This window comes from Peromyscus leucopus, chromosome 20 (assembly GCF_004664715.2).
Source record: "Peromyscus leucopus breed LL Stock chromosome 20, UCI_PerLeu_2.1, whole genome shotgun sequence".
NCBI lineage: Eukaryota > Metazoa > Chordata > Mammalia > Rodentia > Cricetidae > Peromyscus > Peromyscus leucopus.
The window spans coordinates 51866543-51886056 of record NC_051080.1 but is presented as its reverse complement, the minus strand read 5'-3'; the positions used below and the strand labels follow the sequence as shown (position 1 = coordinate 51886056).

The 19514-nt window shown below is 41.2% G+C and overlaps 1 protein-coding gene across 5 annotated transcripts in view; it reads left to right on the top strand.

Annotated features, from left to right (window-relative positions):
* Positions 1–10482, top strand: part of Sybu (syntabulin) — a 112405-nt gene extending 101923 nt beyond the window's left edge. For all 5 annotated transcript variants that reach the window (XM_028867939.2, XM_028867938.2, XM_037197786.1 and 2 more), the window contains 3 exons: positions 4844–5047; positions 6863–7012; positions 8670–10482. In XM_028867939.2, the coding sequence (XP_028723772.1) occupies positions 4844–5047; positions 6863–7012; positions 8670–9771 (1456 nt within the window). In that variant the 3' untranslated portion in view covers positions 9772–10482. The remainder of the gene's footprint in view (positions 1–4843; positions 5048–6862; positions 7013–8669) is intronic.
* Positions 10483–19514: the final 9032 nt, after the last annotated feature.

Sequence of the window (19514 nt, the reverse complement as noted above, 5' to 3'; positions counted from 1 at the left end):
AGGCTTACAGCTCTGGAACCCTGTGCAAACATTTCCTATTTCTCTTGAGTGAACAGAAGGTTTGATTGATGTTTATAAACGGGACTAAGATGCCTCCAGTGTGCAGCTTCATGTTAAAAGTAAATCCAGACTAACCCACGAGAACAAAGTAACGCCCACAGTAAAGAAGTGCTATTGCTCTGTCCAGCCCCCTCTATTCTTGGGTTATAAAGTGCCTCTGGGGTCAGAGGGGAGGGATGTAAACATTTGCAGTATAGATGAGACAAGCCCTCCCCTGAGAAGTAAGCACATCCCCATGGTGAATGGTATCAAAGAAAATGAGCCAGAAAAAAAGGCCATTTTATTGAGCATTTCAATTGAACTTGAGTCTGTAGTTACATTTCAAGATGTCGTGGAGATCTTAGAGAAAACATTCTAGTCTGAAACTTAGGATTTTTTTTTTTTGAAACGTGATCAAAAATCGATGTAGTAAATATAACACAATTAGTACAAATCAAACATAGCAGAATTGTTTTGGTTTGGGGGGTTGTTTTTTGTTTTGTTTTGTTTTTCAAGACAAGGTTTCTCTGTGTAGATCCTGTCCTGGATCTCGCTCTGTAGACCAGGCTGGCCTCGAACTTACAGAGATCCACCTGGCTCTGCCTCCCAAGTGCTGGGATTAAAGGCATGTGCCACCGCTGCCTGGCAGCAGAATTATTTTTTAAGATTAGTGGGTTTTTTTTTTCTTATTTCTATGTATGTAGGTGCAGGAACTGGAGTTTCCAGCAGTTTTGAGCTAACTGATGTGGGTACTGGGACTGAACCCAGGCCACCTGCAAGAGCAATAATTTCTCTTCACCATTGAGCCATCTCTCCATTCCCACACCAGAATCTTTTATAGCCAAATCGTAGACTTCAAAGTTTTCACAACAATTAGTATTTGGAGACTGATATTGGCTCCTCATTTCTTTCCCTGACCTAGGCACAAGGAGCCATCAGTAAATTCAGTGATGGAATAGCTTAGGCTTTTCATGTAATCTTTGTGTTAAACAGGACCAAGCATTAAGGGCAGCTGTAAGTGGGCTGGTTACCCATCCCAGACTGTGTAGGAGAGTCAAGTGTATAACTAGTTGCTTCCTGCTATAGCAGGAACATTCAATGAAAGTGTTGGGATGTGAAGGAAATGTGAAATTGTTGAAAACATTTTTGACAGGTTATTTCTAAAGCAAAGCTTTAGAGACTTGCAAATCAACTAACTTATTATCCAATTCTGATGATATTTCTGAGGAAGTCTCTTTTTTAACTAAAACATTAATCTGTCTAGAAATGATAGAAATATGAGTGAGGTTAATGGGTAGTTGCCATTGGCATCAAATACACCATTGTTTATTAGGTGTATGACTCTAGGTTCATTTTCTGTTCAGGAAAACAGAAATGACCGTAATATCACTGAGTTAAGTGAGCTGATCTAGGTAACCACATTTCAAGAGTCCGGACCTTGATTAAAAATGGAAAGGGTTGGCTGGGCGGTGGTGGCGCACGCCTTTAATCCCAGCACTCGGGAGGCAGAGGCAGGCGGATCTCCGTGAGTTCGAGGCCAGCCTGGGCTACCAAGTGAGTTCCAGGAAAAGGCACAAAGCTACACAGAGAAACCTGTCTCGAAAAACCAAAAAAAAAAAAAAAAAAAAAAAAAAAGGAAAGGGTGTATTTGTAAAAGAAAATGAATATTATGCTTCTATTAGTGAACTGCAGAGCAAAGAGCCATAGAGCGGCTGGACTGAGCAACCCCAGCCACTTACTTGCCACTTTGGGGACTTTCAGATCAAGGTCTGGTAGGTAGGCTTCTTCTGAGCCTGTCTGCTTGGCTTGGAGATAGATGCCTGACCCCCCTGTATCCTTACATCATCATCTCTCTGTACACATCTCTGTCCAAATTCTCCCTTATTATATCGGTTAAATTGAATAAGGGCCCAGCACAACTGCCTACTTTTAACTTAATTACCTCTCTAAAGGCCTTGTCTCCAAATGTCACATACTCAAGACTTGGGGATTAGGGTCTCAACATATGAACTTGGGATGTTGACAGTAAGAGAGTTAAGTCCAAAACAATAACAGCAGGGAATGATGATAGTAACAACGATGATGATGATGAAGATGATGATGATGATGACGAAAAGAAATAGTGGGATGGTGGTGGTGATAATACCTGAAATGAAGGGCCTGTGGCTAGGAAACAGAGATCCCTTGGGCTCCTGCGAGGTTTCTATATGTTTTTTTACATTACGCTGTTGCTGTTCAGGTATTCAGAAAGGGTGCAGGGTGACAAATTTTCTCTTTTCTGTGTATTACATTGCTCTTGTCTGCTAGAACAAAGAATGGTGGAGAAGCTTCATGGCCAGGACAAACAAGGAGCTCCAGCTTCTTCTTTGAAAAATGACGAAAATAATTGGTGTTTATGTCCATATTGGTTAACATTTGAACTGAAATAAATGAAAGGAGAAAAAGCAATAGTTTTAAACATGAAGTTTCTTTTTTGAAAATTAGCTCTTAAAGCATTATGAAATTCGTGTCCTGAAACACATATGAAGACTTGATTATATGTTTTATAAGACTTGAGTAATGTTTTGTAGCTTGATGAATCTTTGCTTTCTTCTATGTAGTAGGTAAATTTTCATGAAACCACCTAATTTAATGCTTGTCATGGATCATATACCTCAGCACTTTGTTGCAAGATGAATGGATAAATGCCCAAGTGGATTGTCCAAACAATAAATATATCTGAATGAGAACCTGATAAATTTTTTTACAGGCCCACAGCAATGTATTCCCTTTCTATAAAGTGGGAGACATTACTGTTAAGTTTTAAATTTTCCAGCTTTGAATCCCAGATCAGCTATACATTTTTGGACTATTTATTTTCCCTGAGCCTCAATGAGTATGGGTAAATGGGAAGCAGTGATTGCGTCTGTCTGACAGGATCAGGGTCAAGTGTTCACAAAGTATCGGGAGCAGTACCAGTGTCACAGAAGGCCTTAAGACAGCAGTTCTCAACCTGTGGGTCATAACCCCTTTGGGAGTTGCACATCAGATATCCTGCACATCAGATATTTACATTATAATTCATAACAGCAGCAAAAGTACAGCTATGAAGTAGTAATGAAATAATTTTATGGTTAGGGGTCACCACAACATGAGAAACTGTATTAAAGTGTGGCAGCATTAAGAAGGTTGAGGACCACTGCTCTAAGGGATGGTTAACACAGAATAAAATTCCCTGTGCCAAAGTTATGGGCAATTCTTTATATTCTCTCACCACTTGCAAGGGTTGACCCTCCATATTATCTTGTAGTCACATTGGGAAATATAATAGCCAGTGCCGGCTTAGAAGTGAAGCATAGAGAAGAAAATCCCAGCCGGAGGAGTACGTGTTCCTTTCAGCTACTCATGTCCCACCCTTGGGCTGCTGAAGTGGCTTGTCACTGAGCCATCAGCCCATCTGTTCCATATAAAATGCCTCCTTCTTTGTGAAAAGGAGAGCGAGTCGATTTGGATGATTTCAAGAGGAAAGAACTTGTAAGTTTAGAATTTGGTGGGTTCCTTAATGTGCGATGTACTTGGTTGACAGCGAGTTGAGATTGCATTTGAATTTAAATAAGTGATTACAGGCATTGAGCCCCCAGTCACACTAGCACTCACTCTTACACACGTTTCTCCCTGAAATGCATCAGTGGGACAGGGCCAGACTTCAAGTTGCAGATACAAGAGGTTCTCGGGAAGCAGTGCTGCTGTATGAAAGGAATGTTCTTCTCAGTTTTCCTGTAATACCTAGCAAAACTCCTGACGGAACATGTTATCCTGTCTAAGTAATTTCAGCATTCTCTGGATGCTTTCCAACTCTACTGGATATCAGAATCTCTGGAACTAGATTAACAGGAAGAATCTAAACAAGCTGATCCTGTAGTACCAGCCTAGAGCCGAGGTGCACAAAGCTTCTGGAAGAAAGTTACATACCTTTTCAATTTGGCTTTTCCTTTTTAAAGACAGGTGTCATAATAAGCAGATTAGCCTAAAACTTGTTCTGTAGTCAAAGATGACCTCAAGTTCCTGATCTACCTCCTGGTGGTACAGGGGTGTACCACACCAGGCTAGATTTTCAAACCAACTCTACAAGGAAGGCGGGGTGTTTGTATATGTTATGTGTGATATGCCTGTGTGTGTGGTATGTGTGGTGTGTGTAGTATGTTGTGTGTGTGTGTGTCTGTCTGTGTGCATAAAGTAGCTTTCCTAAATTTTTAGTAAATGATAGTGCCAGGACTCACACCCAGTTAATTCATCCAGCAATCATGCTAGATGGCAAAAAAGTATAGGTTCAGAATATAAAGGTGAACACGAGTATAGATTCTTCAGGAAGCTAAATCATTTGGAATGTTGGTGTATATAGGAATGGTAGGATAGGTTGGAAGAAATGATGAATTGGACCTGTGAGCCATTTTAAGAAGTCTAGCCTTTACTCTGGAGACAATGGGAAAGTACTGAAAGTCTTGGAGGAGGGCAGTAGTGTTCCAACTTCTCACTAGAAAGGCATCAGCCTCCTATAGGAGGGAGCAAGATCAAACAGAAACTGTTTAAAGTAACAGCATATGGAGTAGTTCCTTGTGTTCATGATAAAAAGGGAGCAAATATTAAGTAGGTTTTAAAAAAAAAAGTTGCTCATGAGGACCACATAAGTGACCACAATGTCTCAGTCAACTCTAGGAGTCACATTTCCTCTGCAGCAAGCAGCTGGAGGAAGGAGCAAGGGAACACCTGAGCATCTCTCCAGCCACAAGGACTCTGATTAGTATCTGTAATGCTCTTCTTTCAGCCGAGGTCCCCATGGGCGGAGCAATGGAGCATCATCCCACAAGTCTGGCAGCAGCCCACCATCCCCAAGGGAAAAGGATCTTGTGTCTATTCTGTGCAGGAATCCATTGAGTCCCAACAACATCCACCCTAACTACGCCCCTTCTTCTCCAAGTAGCAGCAACTCCGGCTCCTACAAAGGAAGTGACTGTAGTCCAATTATGAGGTGAGTCCCATTGGCCACTGAATGGATGCTTTTTAATTTGTCCAGTTTGGAACTTTTCTTAAGATGGGAAAAATTATATAACTCTTGATTCCCTACTTTAATCTGCAATAAGACGCTTCTCTTCTTTCTCACAGTTAGCTAATCCTTTAAGGGCTGATGCAGAAAGACACAAAGCACAAGCTGACACAACACTGGGTCGTCCAATTAGTTACCGGATAGGGAGGGGAACCGGCACTGTAGCAGGGGGCTGTTCTCAGTTCATGGGCACAGGGAGGAGTTGTGCTTGTGTTCACTCCTCCATTAAATGAGTGCTCAACACCTAGAATAGAGGGGTGAACGGGAGTGGCCCTAGGCTCTCTGCCCAAAGGAGAAGGATTCTAATACAAAAACAAATTTAGATTATTCTGCAACTACCTGTTGCTATATGAATATGTAAGAGGTGGGGCGGTGGGACAGAGCAATCGGAGAGGCCACACTACCAAAATAAAACTTGACGTGATATCTAAACGGTGGGTGGGGGCATTCATAGTTGGTGGAAAGAGGTAGGCAGGAGGAGGAAGGGGTGGCGTATCCAGAGGGCTTGGAGGGTTGGGAACTGAACATAGGCCATATTGAGCAGAGTGTAGGCACAGGGGCAAGCAGCATGGGAGCTTGAACTGAGTCCAGAGTTAGAGGAGAGCCTGGCAGCCCTCCACAGCCCAATCCCTCCCCAGCATCCCTATTCTCATTAGTCAGCTCTCATACAGCCTGGATGCCCAGGCTTAGCCAGGCCTGAGGAGGGCCAAGATTCCAGCTGGACTGTGTTTGCAGAACACTGAGTGCTTCTCCACAAAGCACACTGGTAAGAGTGGAATGGCCTTGTTCCCTCCGAACACGGAACTTTCCATTCCCACCACATCAGCACATTCACACTGCTACTGACTTCAGAACAATTTGAATTCAAGTAATAATAAGCCAGATCTTCAGGCAGGGGTAAATTGTGAGGAAAGTTAGGTCATCTTGTCTCACTCTTCCCTCCTGGTCCCCCCACCCCCACCCCACTCTGTTCTTTAATGTTACTAGCTGTTAATCTGAACTGATAGCCAGGGCCCTAGATAGACAAGCATGCACTATTTCATAATAAATCAATCCTGAGCCTTCGAAACCCTTCTTGTGCTGCCCCATAAACACACATATACCTGTCTTCCATATAACAAGCAGCCCTAGGACGGGCCGGTGTGTCATAGTTCGTCTTCCGACACAGTTATCTGCTCTCTGATTCACAACTCCAGCACACTGATGCTATTTCCCTCTGTCAGTTCTTGTCTGTTTGAACTGTTAGAGCAGAGTGCCAGAGACCAGGTGACTCCAGACACAAAGACAGGTGAGGTGTTCATTCAGTTCTGGGGACTGAGTCCGAAATGATGCAAACACAGTCAAGTTCCGGGGAAGGCTCACTTATGTGTTGGAGACTCCTCATCATTGAATCTTCACAAAGAAGGAAGTGATCTAGGGAGCTCTCTAGAGTTCTTCTCACTTGTATTGGCACATATTATTAATGGTGTGAAATAACGTTTTCATCGAGACTTTCATACATGCATATCATATACTCAGATCATATTTACTCTTCGTTTCTTTCATCTTCCCAGTAGTTAGCATCTCTGATAAGGGCATTAATCCCATCACAGAGGCTCTATGCTCATTATGTCTTAATTACCTCCCAATTTGAAAGGGGTGTGTGTAAACATCCAGTATATTACCATCCTTTTCTTTCCAAAGAAAAGGAAACAAAGAAAAGAGGATTAACATCTTATTACTCTGCTTGAATTATTTCAGGAGGTCTGGAAGATATATGTCTTGTGGAGAAAATCATGGTGTCAAACCCCCAAATCCAGAACAATATTTGACTCCTCTACAGCAGAAGGAGGTCACCGTGAGGCACCTGAGGACCAAGCTGAAGGAGTCTGAGCGCCGACTTCATGAGAGGTAAATCTGGATTGTCTACCCCTCGAGGCTTAGCACAGTCCCTTCTTTTCAGAAAGTGACATAGGAGCCCAAACTACACAGAAGAATGAAAAAGAAAACAGTTCTATTAACATTTTCAGTCTTTAAAGAGGTTCATTTCATGATTGTTTGTGCCCCGGTTTTTGCAGAAGCTCACAGTAGCTGGTAGGTTAGAGGAGACCTTATCTCCTGGGTGTGCTCAGCTTTGCCATGAAGAATTGGGTGTGTGCACGACTATTTTTAAATGGCAGAAACACTTGCAGGAACAATCTTCTACTTCCAGTAGAACAGGTCACAGTGGCCCCATCGAGCCCCGATAATCTCTGGAGAGAGTGGATAGCTGCTGTGTGTGCTGAGACTCCTGCCAGCTATTTCCATGCTGAAGGAAGTGCTTCGTTATTCTTGGACGGTCGTTAAGGCTTAAGGGGGGGGGGGACAACAAAAACAAAAACCAGCCTGTGTCTAGATCTTATCACAGACAGAAAAAAAAAAAAGACTGTTGACATGTTGGGAGCAAGCCATATTTTCTGCTTCATCGTTTCCTCTTGGAATTTCTTGAGACAAGGTGACTGCCAGACGTACTAGCTATAACTAGGGATCTAGGTCCTTAGTGAAGTAGCATTTGCATTCCCTGGGGACTGACCTGCTCTGTTCTCCTCCTCTGCTGCCACAGGATATGGTGAAGAACCAGTGAGCTCGACTGGTAAAGCGTAGACAGACGGCACAGGGAGGAAGTTTTCATCCTCCTGTTTAGTTTGATTCTTTACCTGATTAAAAGGGACTTGAGAGCCAAGCTCACCTCCCGGTAGACTACTGTGATTTATGAAAAATCCAGGGGGATCTTTGAGCTCTTGTTAGAGAAGGCATAGAAAAGCGGGAAAACTTGGTAAAATAGCTCTTAGATACATGAAGATACGGACTGCTTGGTCTTGGTATTCACACCATGAGGATATACATTTGCACTGACTTTGAAGAATTCTTTGTAAGAATTTCTTGGAAAAGGTTTTAAAATAGGTTATTATGAATGGTAGGACATCTCAGAGAGTCACCTCAGTGTATAACAGGTTAACTATGCTCTTTTCTGAGGCAGGACAGACTAAGCAACTTTTACAAGGCTCTTCTTGAACATATAGCATTTTATGATTTCAAACAAGTATCCCTGGACTGTAAGGAGTTACACAAGGCCATGATTGATCATCTCAGCTTCTCTTTAATCCATAATTAAGGGTGATGTGGACTTTTCTTCTATGACTATTCACATACAGTATGAAAGAGTAAGCTACAGAGTTAGAAGTGGGCTAAGAAACGAATAGCATCAAATACTGAGTTTTGAGTAGAGGATAATGCTAGCAAAGTACTTGGTCCAATCCCTGCTCCACAGTAGGTATTCAAATAGGAAACAATGGCAGCTATTTTGATGCTGACTCTGGTTACTATTATTAGCTGAGCTGTTTTATAATTACAGAGGGAGGTTCCATGGCTAATACTTGCCAAAAAAAAAAAAAAAAAAATCCTGAAACAGAAACTGCTTTAACGCCTGTATTTCGTGTGGAAGAGCATGGACGTTGGGCTGGTATCAGTCATGAGCTGTCTATTTCAGGGTTACCTTTGCTTATAACAATGCCTGCCTTTCCTCTAGGGAGTCTGAGATCGTGGAGCTCAAGTCTCAGCTGACTCGGATGAGGGAAGACTGGATTGAAGAAGAGTGCCACAGAGTGGAGGCCCAGCTGGCACTCAAAGAAGCCAGGAAGGAGATTAAACAGCTCAAACAGGTCATTGAGACCATGAGGAACAACTTGGCTGATAAAGACAAAGGCATTCAGAAGTACTTCGTGGACATAAACATCCAAAACAAGAAGTTAGAGTCCCTGCTCCAAAGCATGGAGATGGCACACAATAGCTCCCTGAGGGATGAACTGTGCCTAGACTTTTCCTGTGATTCCCCAGAAAAAAGCTTACCCCCGAGCACTGCATTTGGCAAGATGGCAGATGGGTTATCTCCGGAGGAACAGGTTACAGAGGAAGGTGCTGACAGCGAGCTTCTGTTGGGAGACAGCATGGCCGAGGGCACGGATATGCTAGATGAGATGGTGACCGCCACCGCCACAGAATCTGGTGACCTGGAGTTTGTTCATTCTACCCCAGGGCCACAAGCCCTCAAGGCTCTCCCCTTGGTGAGCCAGGAAGAGGGCAGCCTGGTGGTGGAACAAGCAGTTCAGACCGACGTGGTGCCCTTCAGCCCTGCCATCTCAGAGCTCCTTCAGAGCGTGCTAAAGCTTCAGGACTCCTGTCCTACCAGCTCAGCATCCCCAGATGAATCTGGAGCTGACTCAATGGAAAGCTTCCCAGAATCCGTCTCTGCCTTAATGATTGATTTAACTCCGAGAAGTCCCACCTCAGCCATCCTTCTGTCTCCCGTGGAGATTCCATTCAGCAAGGCAGCTGTGGAAGCCGGTACAAACCGCCTCATGAGAGAGCTAGATTTTGCCACCTACACAGAAGAAAGGTTGGACAGCATCCTCTCGCTGTCTCAGGGAGGCGTCGCGAGGCAGTACTGGAGCAGCAGTTTCTTGGTGGATCTACTGGCTGTGGCTGCCCCTGTGGTGCCCACTGTCCTGTGGGCATTCAGTACTCAGAGAGGGGGTACAGATCCTGTCTACAACATCGGAGCCTTGCTCCGGGGCTGCTGTGTGGTGGCCCTACACTCCCTCCGCCGCACAGCTTTCCACATCAAAACCTAATTAGTCGTTACTGTGTGCCAATGTGTCCGTGTGGTGTTATGCCAGGTAGAGCAACAGCAGGTGGGTCAGTGGAAGTCTCTATTCTGTCGTTTTGCTCCTCGCTGTTTGATTTGCACTATAGTCAGTTGAAGCCCGTTCACTGTCGAAAACCAGAGGTATCTTCCAAGGCATGGAAACCTAGTTCTGGTAGCTGTCCCCACCAGAGTGGTGTAGAAAGCATGCTTATGCCCCTGCCGTGTCGTCTGAGGTGCCCGTTCGCATACTACTGGTTCAGGAAGAGAAAATGCAGTTCGCACTTTCACCACAGCCCCCCCGAGGCTGGCATGTTATCTCCTCGCTTCGCTTTGTGCCGTTTCAAAGTGTGTCATTGTTCCAGCATTCCAATGGTCTTGTGCATAGCGGGAGAGTGTAACCAAAAGTAAAAATGTATTCGTGTAACTGGTTCAAAGAACACTTGAATAGCTCTTTATTGTCCTTCTTGAGGTTGATAAGGTTTGAGTGTTTGGAATTTTTTTTTTTTTTAACTAAATGTAGCTCCAAAGTCTTCAAAGGCTCATTAGCTCTTAAACCTATCAGTTGATGGAACTATGTAAATTTACAATGCTACAATGTACTAACTTATTTTTTGCTTATTATATATAGTGTTTTATTGGAAATTGTTTGTATCCACACACTTCAGCATGAAAATAAAAATTAGTGTTTCCATTTAAATCTTTCTGCCTCCTATAATTGTGAGTTTATCACTCTACAAGGCCAAATAAGTAGATCATTCTCTATTAACAATATTCTGTAAAATGTAATTAATCAGAGAAATGAGAAAGGAAAAATGATTATTAAAGAAAGGTGATGGGCTAGAAAGATGGCCCAGTGGTTAAGAACAGAACTTAACTATTCTTGTGGAGAACCTGAATTTTGTTCCCAGGGCCCATGTGGCTCACAACACCTTCTTACCAAACACTAGTATACACTCATAAAATACCTTTCCCCCCTCTCTCACACACACTTAAAAATAATAATAAAAAAAAATCTTTAAAAAGAAAGGTAAATATGTCCTACCTTAAAAAGCGTTATTTCTAAAATAAGAATAGCTCTGCTTATTGTAAATAAGCCATGCACTTGCTTACACACATAATCAGTGGCATGTGTTAACTCTTTCTGGGAAAGGTGGGTGGTTTTGTTTAAGCTTGCTAGAGACTAGAGCTAGAGCTAATCTCCCTCTCCTGGGGAGATTACAGGAGCACTGTCCATCCTCTGTCCTCCTTCTTTTTCAGTGATAGCATGGGGGTGGGCGGAGGAAAAGATCGGCAGTGACTCATTGATTCTTATGAACCTTGTAAAGTGGGTATTCTACTTTACAAATGGGACTAAAGAGCCTCAGAGGGCAAAACTGTTCAAGATCTCTAAGTTCATCTTCCTAAGCCAGGGTTTTAAATGTCTGCAATGAAAATGCCTCTTCTACCTTACTACAGAAATGGAGGTATCTGGCAAATAACCTTTCATCCCAAAACTTTTCCTCCATAGCACTTTTTTTGTTGTTGTTTTTTGTTTTTGTTTTTGTTTTTTGTTTTTTGAGACAGGGTTTCTCTGTGTAGCTTTGTCCCTTTCCTGGAGCTCACTTGGTAGCCCAGGCTGGCCTGGAACTCACAGAGATCCGCCTGGCTCTGCCTCCCAAGTGCTGGGATTAAAGGCGTGCGCCACCACCACCCGGCCCCTCCATAGCACTTTAAACATAATGTACTGTCATTGTTGTGTATTTATACCTTTAATGTCTTATTACCCGTATCTCCCAATGATAATTTTGCTCTGTGAATGGGGCAGGAGTCTGTGTTCTGTCCCATGCACAAGTGTCAAGAATTTAGAAAAGAATAATAGATCTAGAAATCACTGTATACTAATTCATCCAACAGTCACTTGCTGGGATCTCACAAGCCAGGTAGCCACTTTACTGGGTTGGTCACAAATAGGCAGGCAGGAAAAAGAGAACTAATGTGAAGAATCCAAAAGTAAAAAAGGGTTCACCATATCTTGGGAGCATGGGGAAGCGGCCAGGATGGTAGAGAGAAGAGAAAGGAATAGAGAGGAATCTGGTTCATATGGGGGCAAATAAACAATCATAGTGGTTTGGGTTTACTGTCAATGCAATGGGAAAATATTAATGGACTTAAGCAGAACAATGGCATGTTTATTTTTCAAAACTAACTGCTGGGTATAGGGTGTATTGTAGTTGGGCAGGAATGAGAAAGGAGACCAAGCACAGTTCTATTGTCACAGGGCAGATGGAAGATCGACTACTTGGCTGTGGAAGTACATAAACTGATTAAGTTGAATAAGCATAGAAATAAGTAATAGGTGAGAGGGAAGGAAGGTAAAAGGAAAAGGAAGAAATTCAGGATAACTCAAAGGTTTCCAGCTTGAGCAACTATATCAATGAATACCGTTTGCTGAAAATGAAGAAGAGTTCAAGAGAACCATGTTTGACTAAGAAAAAAAATTGCGATGTCTACTATAATAGCTATGTGGAAATGCCAAGTAAGTAACTGTACATACACTTACAATGATCCCAGGAGCCGCCAGAGCTACGTACACAATTTGGGCTCCTTGATTCTGCACAGTATCTAAAAAACACAAAACAGATGAAATTGTCCAAGACATGGGACAGAAGGTTAAGTACCAGGTCCTGTTGTACTCCCACGTTTAGACAGAAGCGAGGAATGAAGAAGTGACAAAGCCAGAGGAGAGCCTCTCCAAAGGATGAGGAAAACTAGGGGAATGGAGGAGGAGAAACAGTGATTTGAGCAGTGTTAAAACTCTATGAAGACATATAATATGAAAACAAGAATGTATTCACTGGCTTTGATAGCAAAGTCTTAATGACTTCATCAGTTCACATTTATGGGAGATTTAGGGAAGACCAGAATCTTGCCTGTCCATGCCATACCACATTCCCAGGTCTAGCTGCAGGTGTACACCACTCACCTTGCCTGATGAGTTCCCCCAAACCACCTCCACCTGCACCAACCCCACATTCCTACGTATGGTTCAATTACTCAGCTCCTTCACTAGTCTTGTCTAGTGAGCTTCCCCAGAACCAAGTGTCTTAATTTGGGTTTCTATTACTGTGAAGAGACACCATAACCACAGCAACTCTTATAAAGGAAAACATTAATTGGGTGGCTTACAATTCAGTCCATTTTCATCATGGTGGGACATGGCAATGTGCAGGCAGACATGGTGCTGGAAAAAGGAGCTGAGAATTCTACATCTTTGATCCACAGGCAACAGAAAATAGACTGAAACACTGAGCTGTATCTTGAGCATAGGAGACCTCAAAGCCCATGCCCACAGTGACACATTTTCTCCAACAAGGCCATACCTCCTCCAACAAAGCTAAACCTCGAAGTAATGTCATGGGAGGAGGGGGGCAATTACTTTCAAACTACCACACCAAGCCACCTGTGTTGTCTCCACACTTCCAGTCCTAGATCTGGCCACACACGGCTCTTGCAGCAGTCCCATCTGAGGTGCGCTATGCTCTCACATCAGACACACAACCAATGAAAGAAGTCCGTAAGCCCAGGTCACATCACAAACACACAAATAATATGAAAGGCCAAGACAACAGACCCCCCCCCCAAGTCCACTATAGAAATGTCCGTTTTCCAATGGGAATTATTTAGATGAACCCTAGGACACAGAATTTAAAAATCATCATAAACATGAAAGAATTCATGGAATTTATTGAAGATACAAGCAAATACCTCCATAAACTTAAAGAGGATAGGAATAAATTCCCAAATGATGTTCATGAAAGCACAAAATACAGCAGATGAGAATGATGAACATAATAAAGGATTTGAAATTTCAATGCAGTAAAAAGATAGGAATATTGAAGAGAACTGTATAAAGATGGAGTGAAAAAAATCCCTCAATAGTCTAATTAGAAAACAAGCCATACCAGACTTGATGTGTATGTACAAGGACTTCATACCCTACCCCACCAAATACATTGCTGATTCACATCAGCTAGAAAATGAAAACAACCTAAATGCCTTTTAACTAAGAGATAATAACATGTGATACATACACTTAATGGGAATCTATTCAGCTATAGAGAGATGGAGTTGCTGTGGAATAATAGTTAAATGTATGGTTTTCCTTAGTTATAATAAAAGATAAATTAGGTACGAAACTTTGGACTCATGAATTGGACCAAGAGCCCCAGTTACAGACCAGAAGGCAGGACTCCTACAGCAGGTCTGACCACCCACACACACAGGACCCTGTAACCTACAAGAACCACTCCATTCCCTAAAGCCACCCATCTTCCAAGACCACAATTGTTCCCTGAGCCACAGACTCTGCCAGCTCTGATTGAACCAAGAGGGCCAATTGGACTAAGGGTGGCTCCCTGAGACACAGACACGTTGGCACTGATTGGAGAAAGAGATGGGTAGATGCCAGTGCAACAACATAAAGAGCAATATGGTACCACCAGAACCTAGTGGTTCTACATCAGCAAGACCTGAATATCCTGACATAAAAGAAGCAGAAGAAAACAACCTTAAAAGTGACTTTAAGAATACGATAGAAGCCTTTAAAAAGGAAATGAAAAATTCCTTTGAAAAAAAAATTGGAAGAAATCAATTAATCCCTTAAAGAAAGTCAAGAAAACCATGAAAAAGCAATCAAACAGGCGAAGGAAACAGTTCAAGACTTGAAAACTGACAGACGCAATAAAAAAGACACAAACCGAGGGAATGCTGGAAATGGAAAATCTGAGTAAACTACAGATGCAAGCATAACCAACAGAATGCAAGAGATGGGAGAGAGAATCTCTTGCATTGGAGGAAAAATAGAGGAAGTAGATTCACCAGTCAAAGAAAAACCAAAGTCAACAAAGTCATAACACAAAACGTCCAGGAAATTTGGGACACCACAAAAAGATCAAACCTAAGGATAATAGAGATAGAAGAAGGAGAAGAATACCAGTTCAAAGGCACAGAGAACATATTCAACAAAATCACAGAAGAAAGCTTTTCCAACCTAAAGAAGGAAATGCCTATGAAGATACAAGAAGCTTACAGAATACCAAATAGACAAGACCCAAAAAAGAAGTCCCCTTGCCACATAATAATCAATACACTAAATATACAGAATAAAGAAAAGATATTAAGAGTTGCAAAGGAAAAAAATTTCAAGTAACATATAAAGGCAGACCCATAAAAATAATGCCTGACTTCTCAATGGAGACTCTGAAAGGCAGAAGGTCCTGGACAAATGTTATACAGACACTAACAGACCATGGGTGCCAGCCTAGACTATTATACAAACAAAGCTCTCAATCATCATAGATGGGGTAAACAAAATATTCCATGATAAAACCAGATTTAAATAATACCTATCCACAAATACAGCCCTACAGAAAGCACCAGGAGGAAAAATCCAACCAAAGGAAATTAGATGCACCCATGAAAACACAGGCAATAGATAATCCCACAGCAACAAATACCAAAGAAGGGAAACACACAACACTACCACCAAAAAATAACAGTAATTAACAGTTACTGGTCATTAATATCTCTATTATCAATGGACTCAATTTGCCTATAAAAAGACACAGGCCAACAGAATGGATATGAAAACAGGATCCATCCTTCTGCTGCATACAAGAAACATACCTCCACTTCAAAAACAGACACTACCCCAGAGTAAAGGGCTGGGAAGTATTACCAGTAAAATGGACTTAAGAAGCAAGCTGGTGTAGCTATCCTAATATCTAACAAAATAGACTTCAAACTAAAATTAATCAAAAAAGATCGAGAAGGACATTATATACTCATCACAGAAAAAAATCCATCAAGATGAAGTCTCAATTTTGAACATTTATGCCCCAAATACAAGGGTATCTACATTTGTAAGAGAAACATTACTAAAGCTTAAATCACACATCAAACCCCACACACTAATAGTGGGAGACTTCAAATTCCCACTCTCACCAATGGACAGGTCTGTCAGATAGAAGGAAACTAACAGATGTTATGACTCAAATGGACTTAATAGACATCTATAGAACATTTCACCCAAACACAAGAGAATATACCTTCTTCTTAGCACCGCATGGAAACCTACTCTAAAACTGACCACATACTCAGTCACAAAGGAAATCTTAACAGATACAAAAAAACAAAAATCAGAATAACCACCTGTATTTTATCGGATCACCATGCCTTAAAGTTAGAATTCAACAATAACACAAACTACAGAAAGCCTACAAACTCATGGAAACTGAATAATGCTCAACTGAATCACCACTGCGTCAAGAAAGAAATAAGAAAGAAACTAAAGACTTCTTAGAATTTAATGAAAATGAATGTACAATAAATCCAAACATATGGGACACTATGAAAGCAGTGCTAAAAGGAAAGTTCATAGCTCTAAATGCCCACATAAAGAAGTTGGAGAAATCTCACACTAGTGACTTAACAGCACACCTGAAAGCTGTAGAAGAAAAAGAAGCACACTTACCCAGGAGGAGTAGACACCAGGACATAATCAAATCGAGGGCTGAAATCAATAAAATAGAAACAAAGAGAACAATACAAGAACAGGACAATGAAACAAAGAGTTTGTTCTTTGAGAAAATCAACAAAATAGACAAACCCTTATCTAAACTAACCAAAAGGCAGAGAGAGAGAGAGAGAGAGAGAGAGAGAGAGAGAGAGAGAGAGAGAGAGAGAGAGAGAATCCAAATTAGCAAAATCAGAAATGAAAATGGAGACAGAACAGACAATGAGGAAATCCAGAGAATCATCAGGTCATATTTCAAAAACCTGTACTCCACCAAATTGGAAAATCTAAGAGAAATGGACAATTTTCTGGATAGGTACCACATATCAAAATTGAATCAAGACCAGATAAACAGTTTAAATAGACCTATAACTCCTATGAAAATAGAAACAGTCATTAAAAGTCTCCCATCAACAACAACAAAAAAGCCCAGGGCCAGATGGTTTCAGCACATAATTCTACCAGAATGTAAAAGAAATAACACCAATATTCCTCAAATTGTTCCACACAATAGAAACAGAAGGATCATTACCAAACTCTTTTTATGAGGCTATAGTTACCCTGATACCGAAACCACACAAAGATGCAACAAAGTAAGAGAATTACAGACCAATCTCCGTCAAGAACATTGATACAAAAATACTCAATAAAGTACTGGCAAACCAAATCCAAGAACACATTTAAAAAAAAAAATCATCCAGTTCAATCAAATAGGCTTCATCCCAGAGATGCAGGAATGTTTCAACATATGAAAATCTGTCAATGTAATCTACCACATAAACAAACTGAAAAAAAAAAAACATGATCATGTCATTAGATGCTGAAAAAGCCTTAGACAAAATCCAACACCCCTTTATGATAAAGGTCTTGGAGAGATCAGGGATATAAGGAACATACCTAAACATAATAAAGGCAATTTACAGCAAGCCAACAGCCAACATCAAATTAAATGAAGAGAAACTCAAAGCGATTTCATTAAAATCAGGAACAAGACAAGGCTGTTCACTCTTTCGATATCTATTCAATATCGTACTTGAAGTTCTAGTTAGAGCAATAAGACAACAAAAGGAGATCAAGGGAATACAAATTGAAAATGAAGAAGTCACACTTTTGCTATTTGCAGATGATATGATAGTATACATAAATGACCCCAAAAATTCTAGCAGGGAACTCCTACAACAGATAAACACCTTCAGTAATGTGGCAGGATACAAGATTAACTTAAAAACATTAGTAGCCCCCCATGTACAATATAAATGGGTCGAGAAAGAAATCAGACAAATCTCACCCTTTATAATAGCCACAAATACTATAAAATACCTTGGGGGTAACTCTAACCAAACAAGTGAAAGACCTGTATGACAAGAACTTTAAGTCTTTGAAGAAAGAAATTGAAGACAATATCAGAAAATGGAAAGATCTTCCATTCTCATGGATAGGTAGGATCAACATAGTAAAAATGACAATCTTCCCAAAAGCAATCTATAGATCAAAATCCCAACATAATTCTCCACAGACCTCAAAAGAACAATACTCAACTTCATATGGAAAAACAAAAAATCTAGGATAACTAAAACAATCCTGTACAATAAAGGAACTGTTAGGGACATCACCATCCCTGACTTCAAGTTCTACTTTATATAGAGCTATAGTAATAAAAAAAAAATAGCTTGTTATTGACATAAAAACAAACAGGTGGTTCAGTGGAATTGAATTGAGGATCCTGACACTAATCCACACATCTATGAACACTTGATTTTTTGACAAGCCAAAACTACAATGGAAAAAAAAACTTCAACAAAACGTGCTGGCATAACTGGATGTCGACATGTAGAAGATTGCAAATAGATCCATGTCTATCACCATGAACAAAACTCATGTCCAAGTGGATCAAAGACCTCAACATAAACCCAGTTACACTGAACCTGATAGAAGAGAAAGTGGGAAATAGCCTTGAACACAATGACACAGGGGACCACTTCCTAGATATAACACCAGACACTGAGATCAACAATCAATAAATGGGACCTCCTGAAACTGGTAAGTTTCTTTAAGGCAAAGTGTAGCTAGAGTTTTTCTCTCCAGGTCCCACCAAGCCCTGGCAGTCCTGTAGCCCATTTATAAAATAAACATACAGATGCTTAAATTATTTAAACAGTTCAGCCATTAGCTCAGGCCTACCATTGTCTAGCTCTTACTCTTATACTCAGCTCATTTTTGTTAATCTATATGTCACCACATGTTCCGTGGCTTTACCTGCTGCCTTTACATGATGCTCCCTGGACAGCAGGCTGGCGTCTCCTCCTCTCTGCCTTCCTCTTCTCTCAATTCTCCTCTCTACTAGTCCCGCCAATACTTCCTGCTGGCTACTGGCCAATCAGTGTTTTATTTATCAGTCAATCATCCACAGCACTTTCCCTTTTTCTTTTTTTTTTTCAAAAAAGAAGGTTTTAACTTTAACATAGTAAAATTACATATAACAAAACAATCATTAAGCAAGAATTACAGTTACAATATTAAAGAAGATATCCTATCTATCTTATATTTGTGAGTCTAAGGTTTTATATCTAACTTATCTTTTTTTTTTTTTTTTTTTTTTTTTTTTTTTTTTTTTTTTTTTTTTGGTTTTTCGAGACAGGGTTTCTGTGTAGCTTTGCGCCTTTCCTGGGACTCACTTGGTAGTCCAGGCTGGCCTCGAACTCACAGAGATCCGCCTGGCTCTGCCTCCTGAGTGCTGGGATTAAAGGCGTGCGCCACCACCGCCCGGCCTAACTTATCTTTTATCAAACTATCTAATCTTCAAATACATCAAAGACCCCAGGATATACTGAGAAATGGGAGAAGGATGCAAGTAACTTTTGGAAGTCTTGCAAGAGTAGACAGAGACAGCTGGCAGCCTGGACAGTCACCTAATGTTCCTTTGTAAACTTGGGTCATCTGTCTTTAGCTCACAAGCCTAGCGTCTCTCAGTCATTTCTCTTTGTGTCCTGTAGAATGTCTGGCAGTTTCCTCTGTGAAGCAGGAACCTGAAGGATCATTTCACCAAGCAAAGTTCAGTGGTCACCTTCCTATGGGTCCTGCATATCCAGTTGATCAAGCAGTCCAGGCAAGAACAGTTTCTTGCCCAAATGGCTATTTTTGTCAAGGTGAAGATAAACTCCATATGGAGTGTCTTT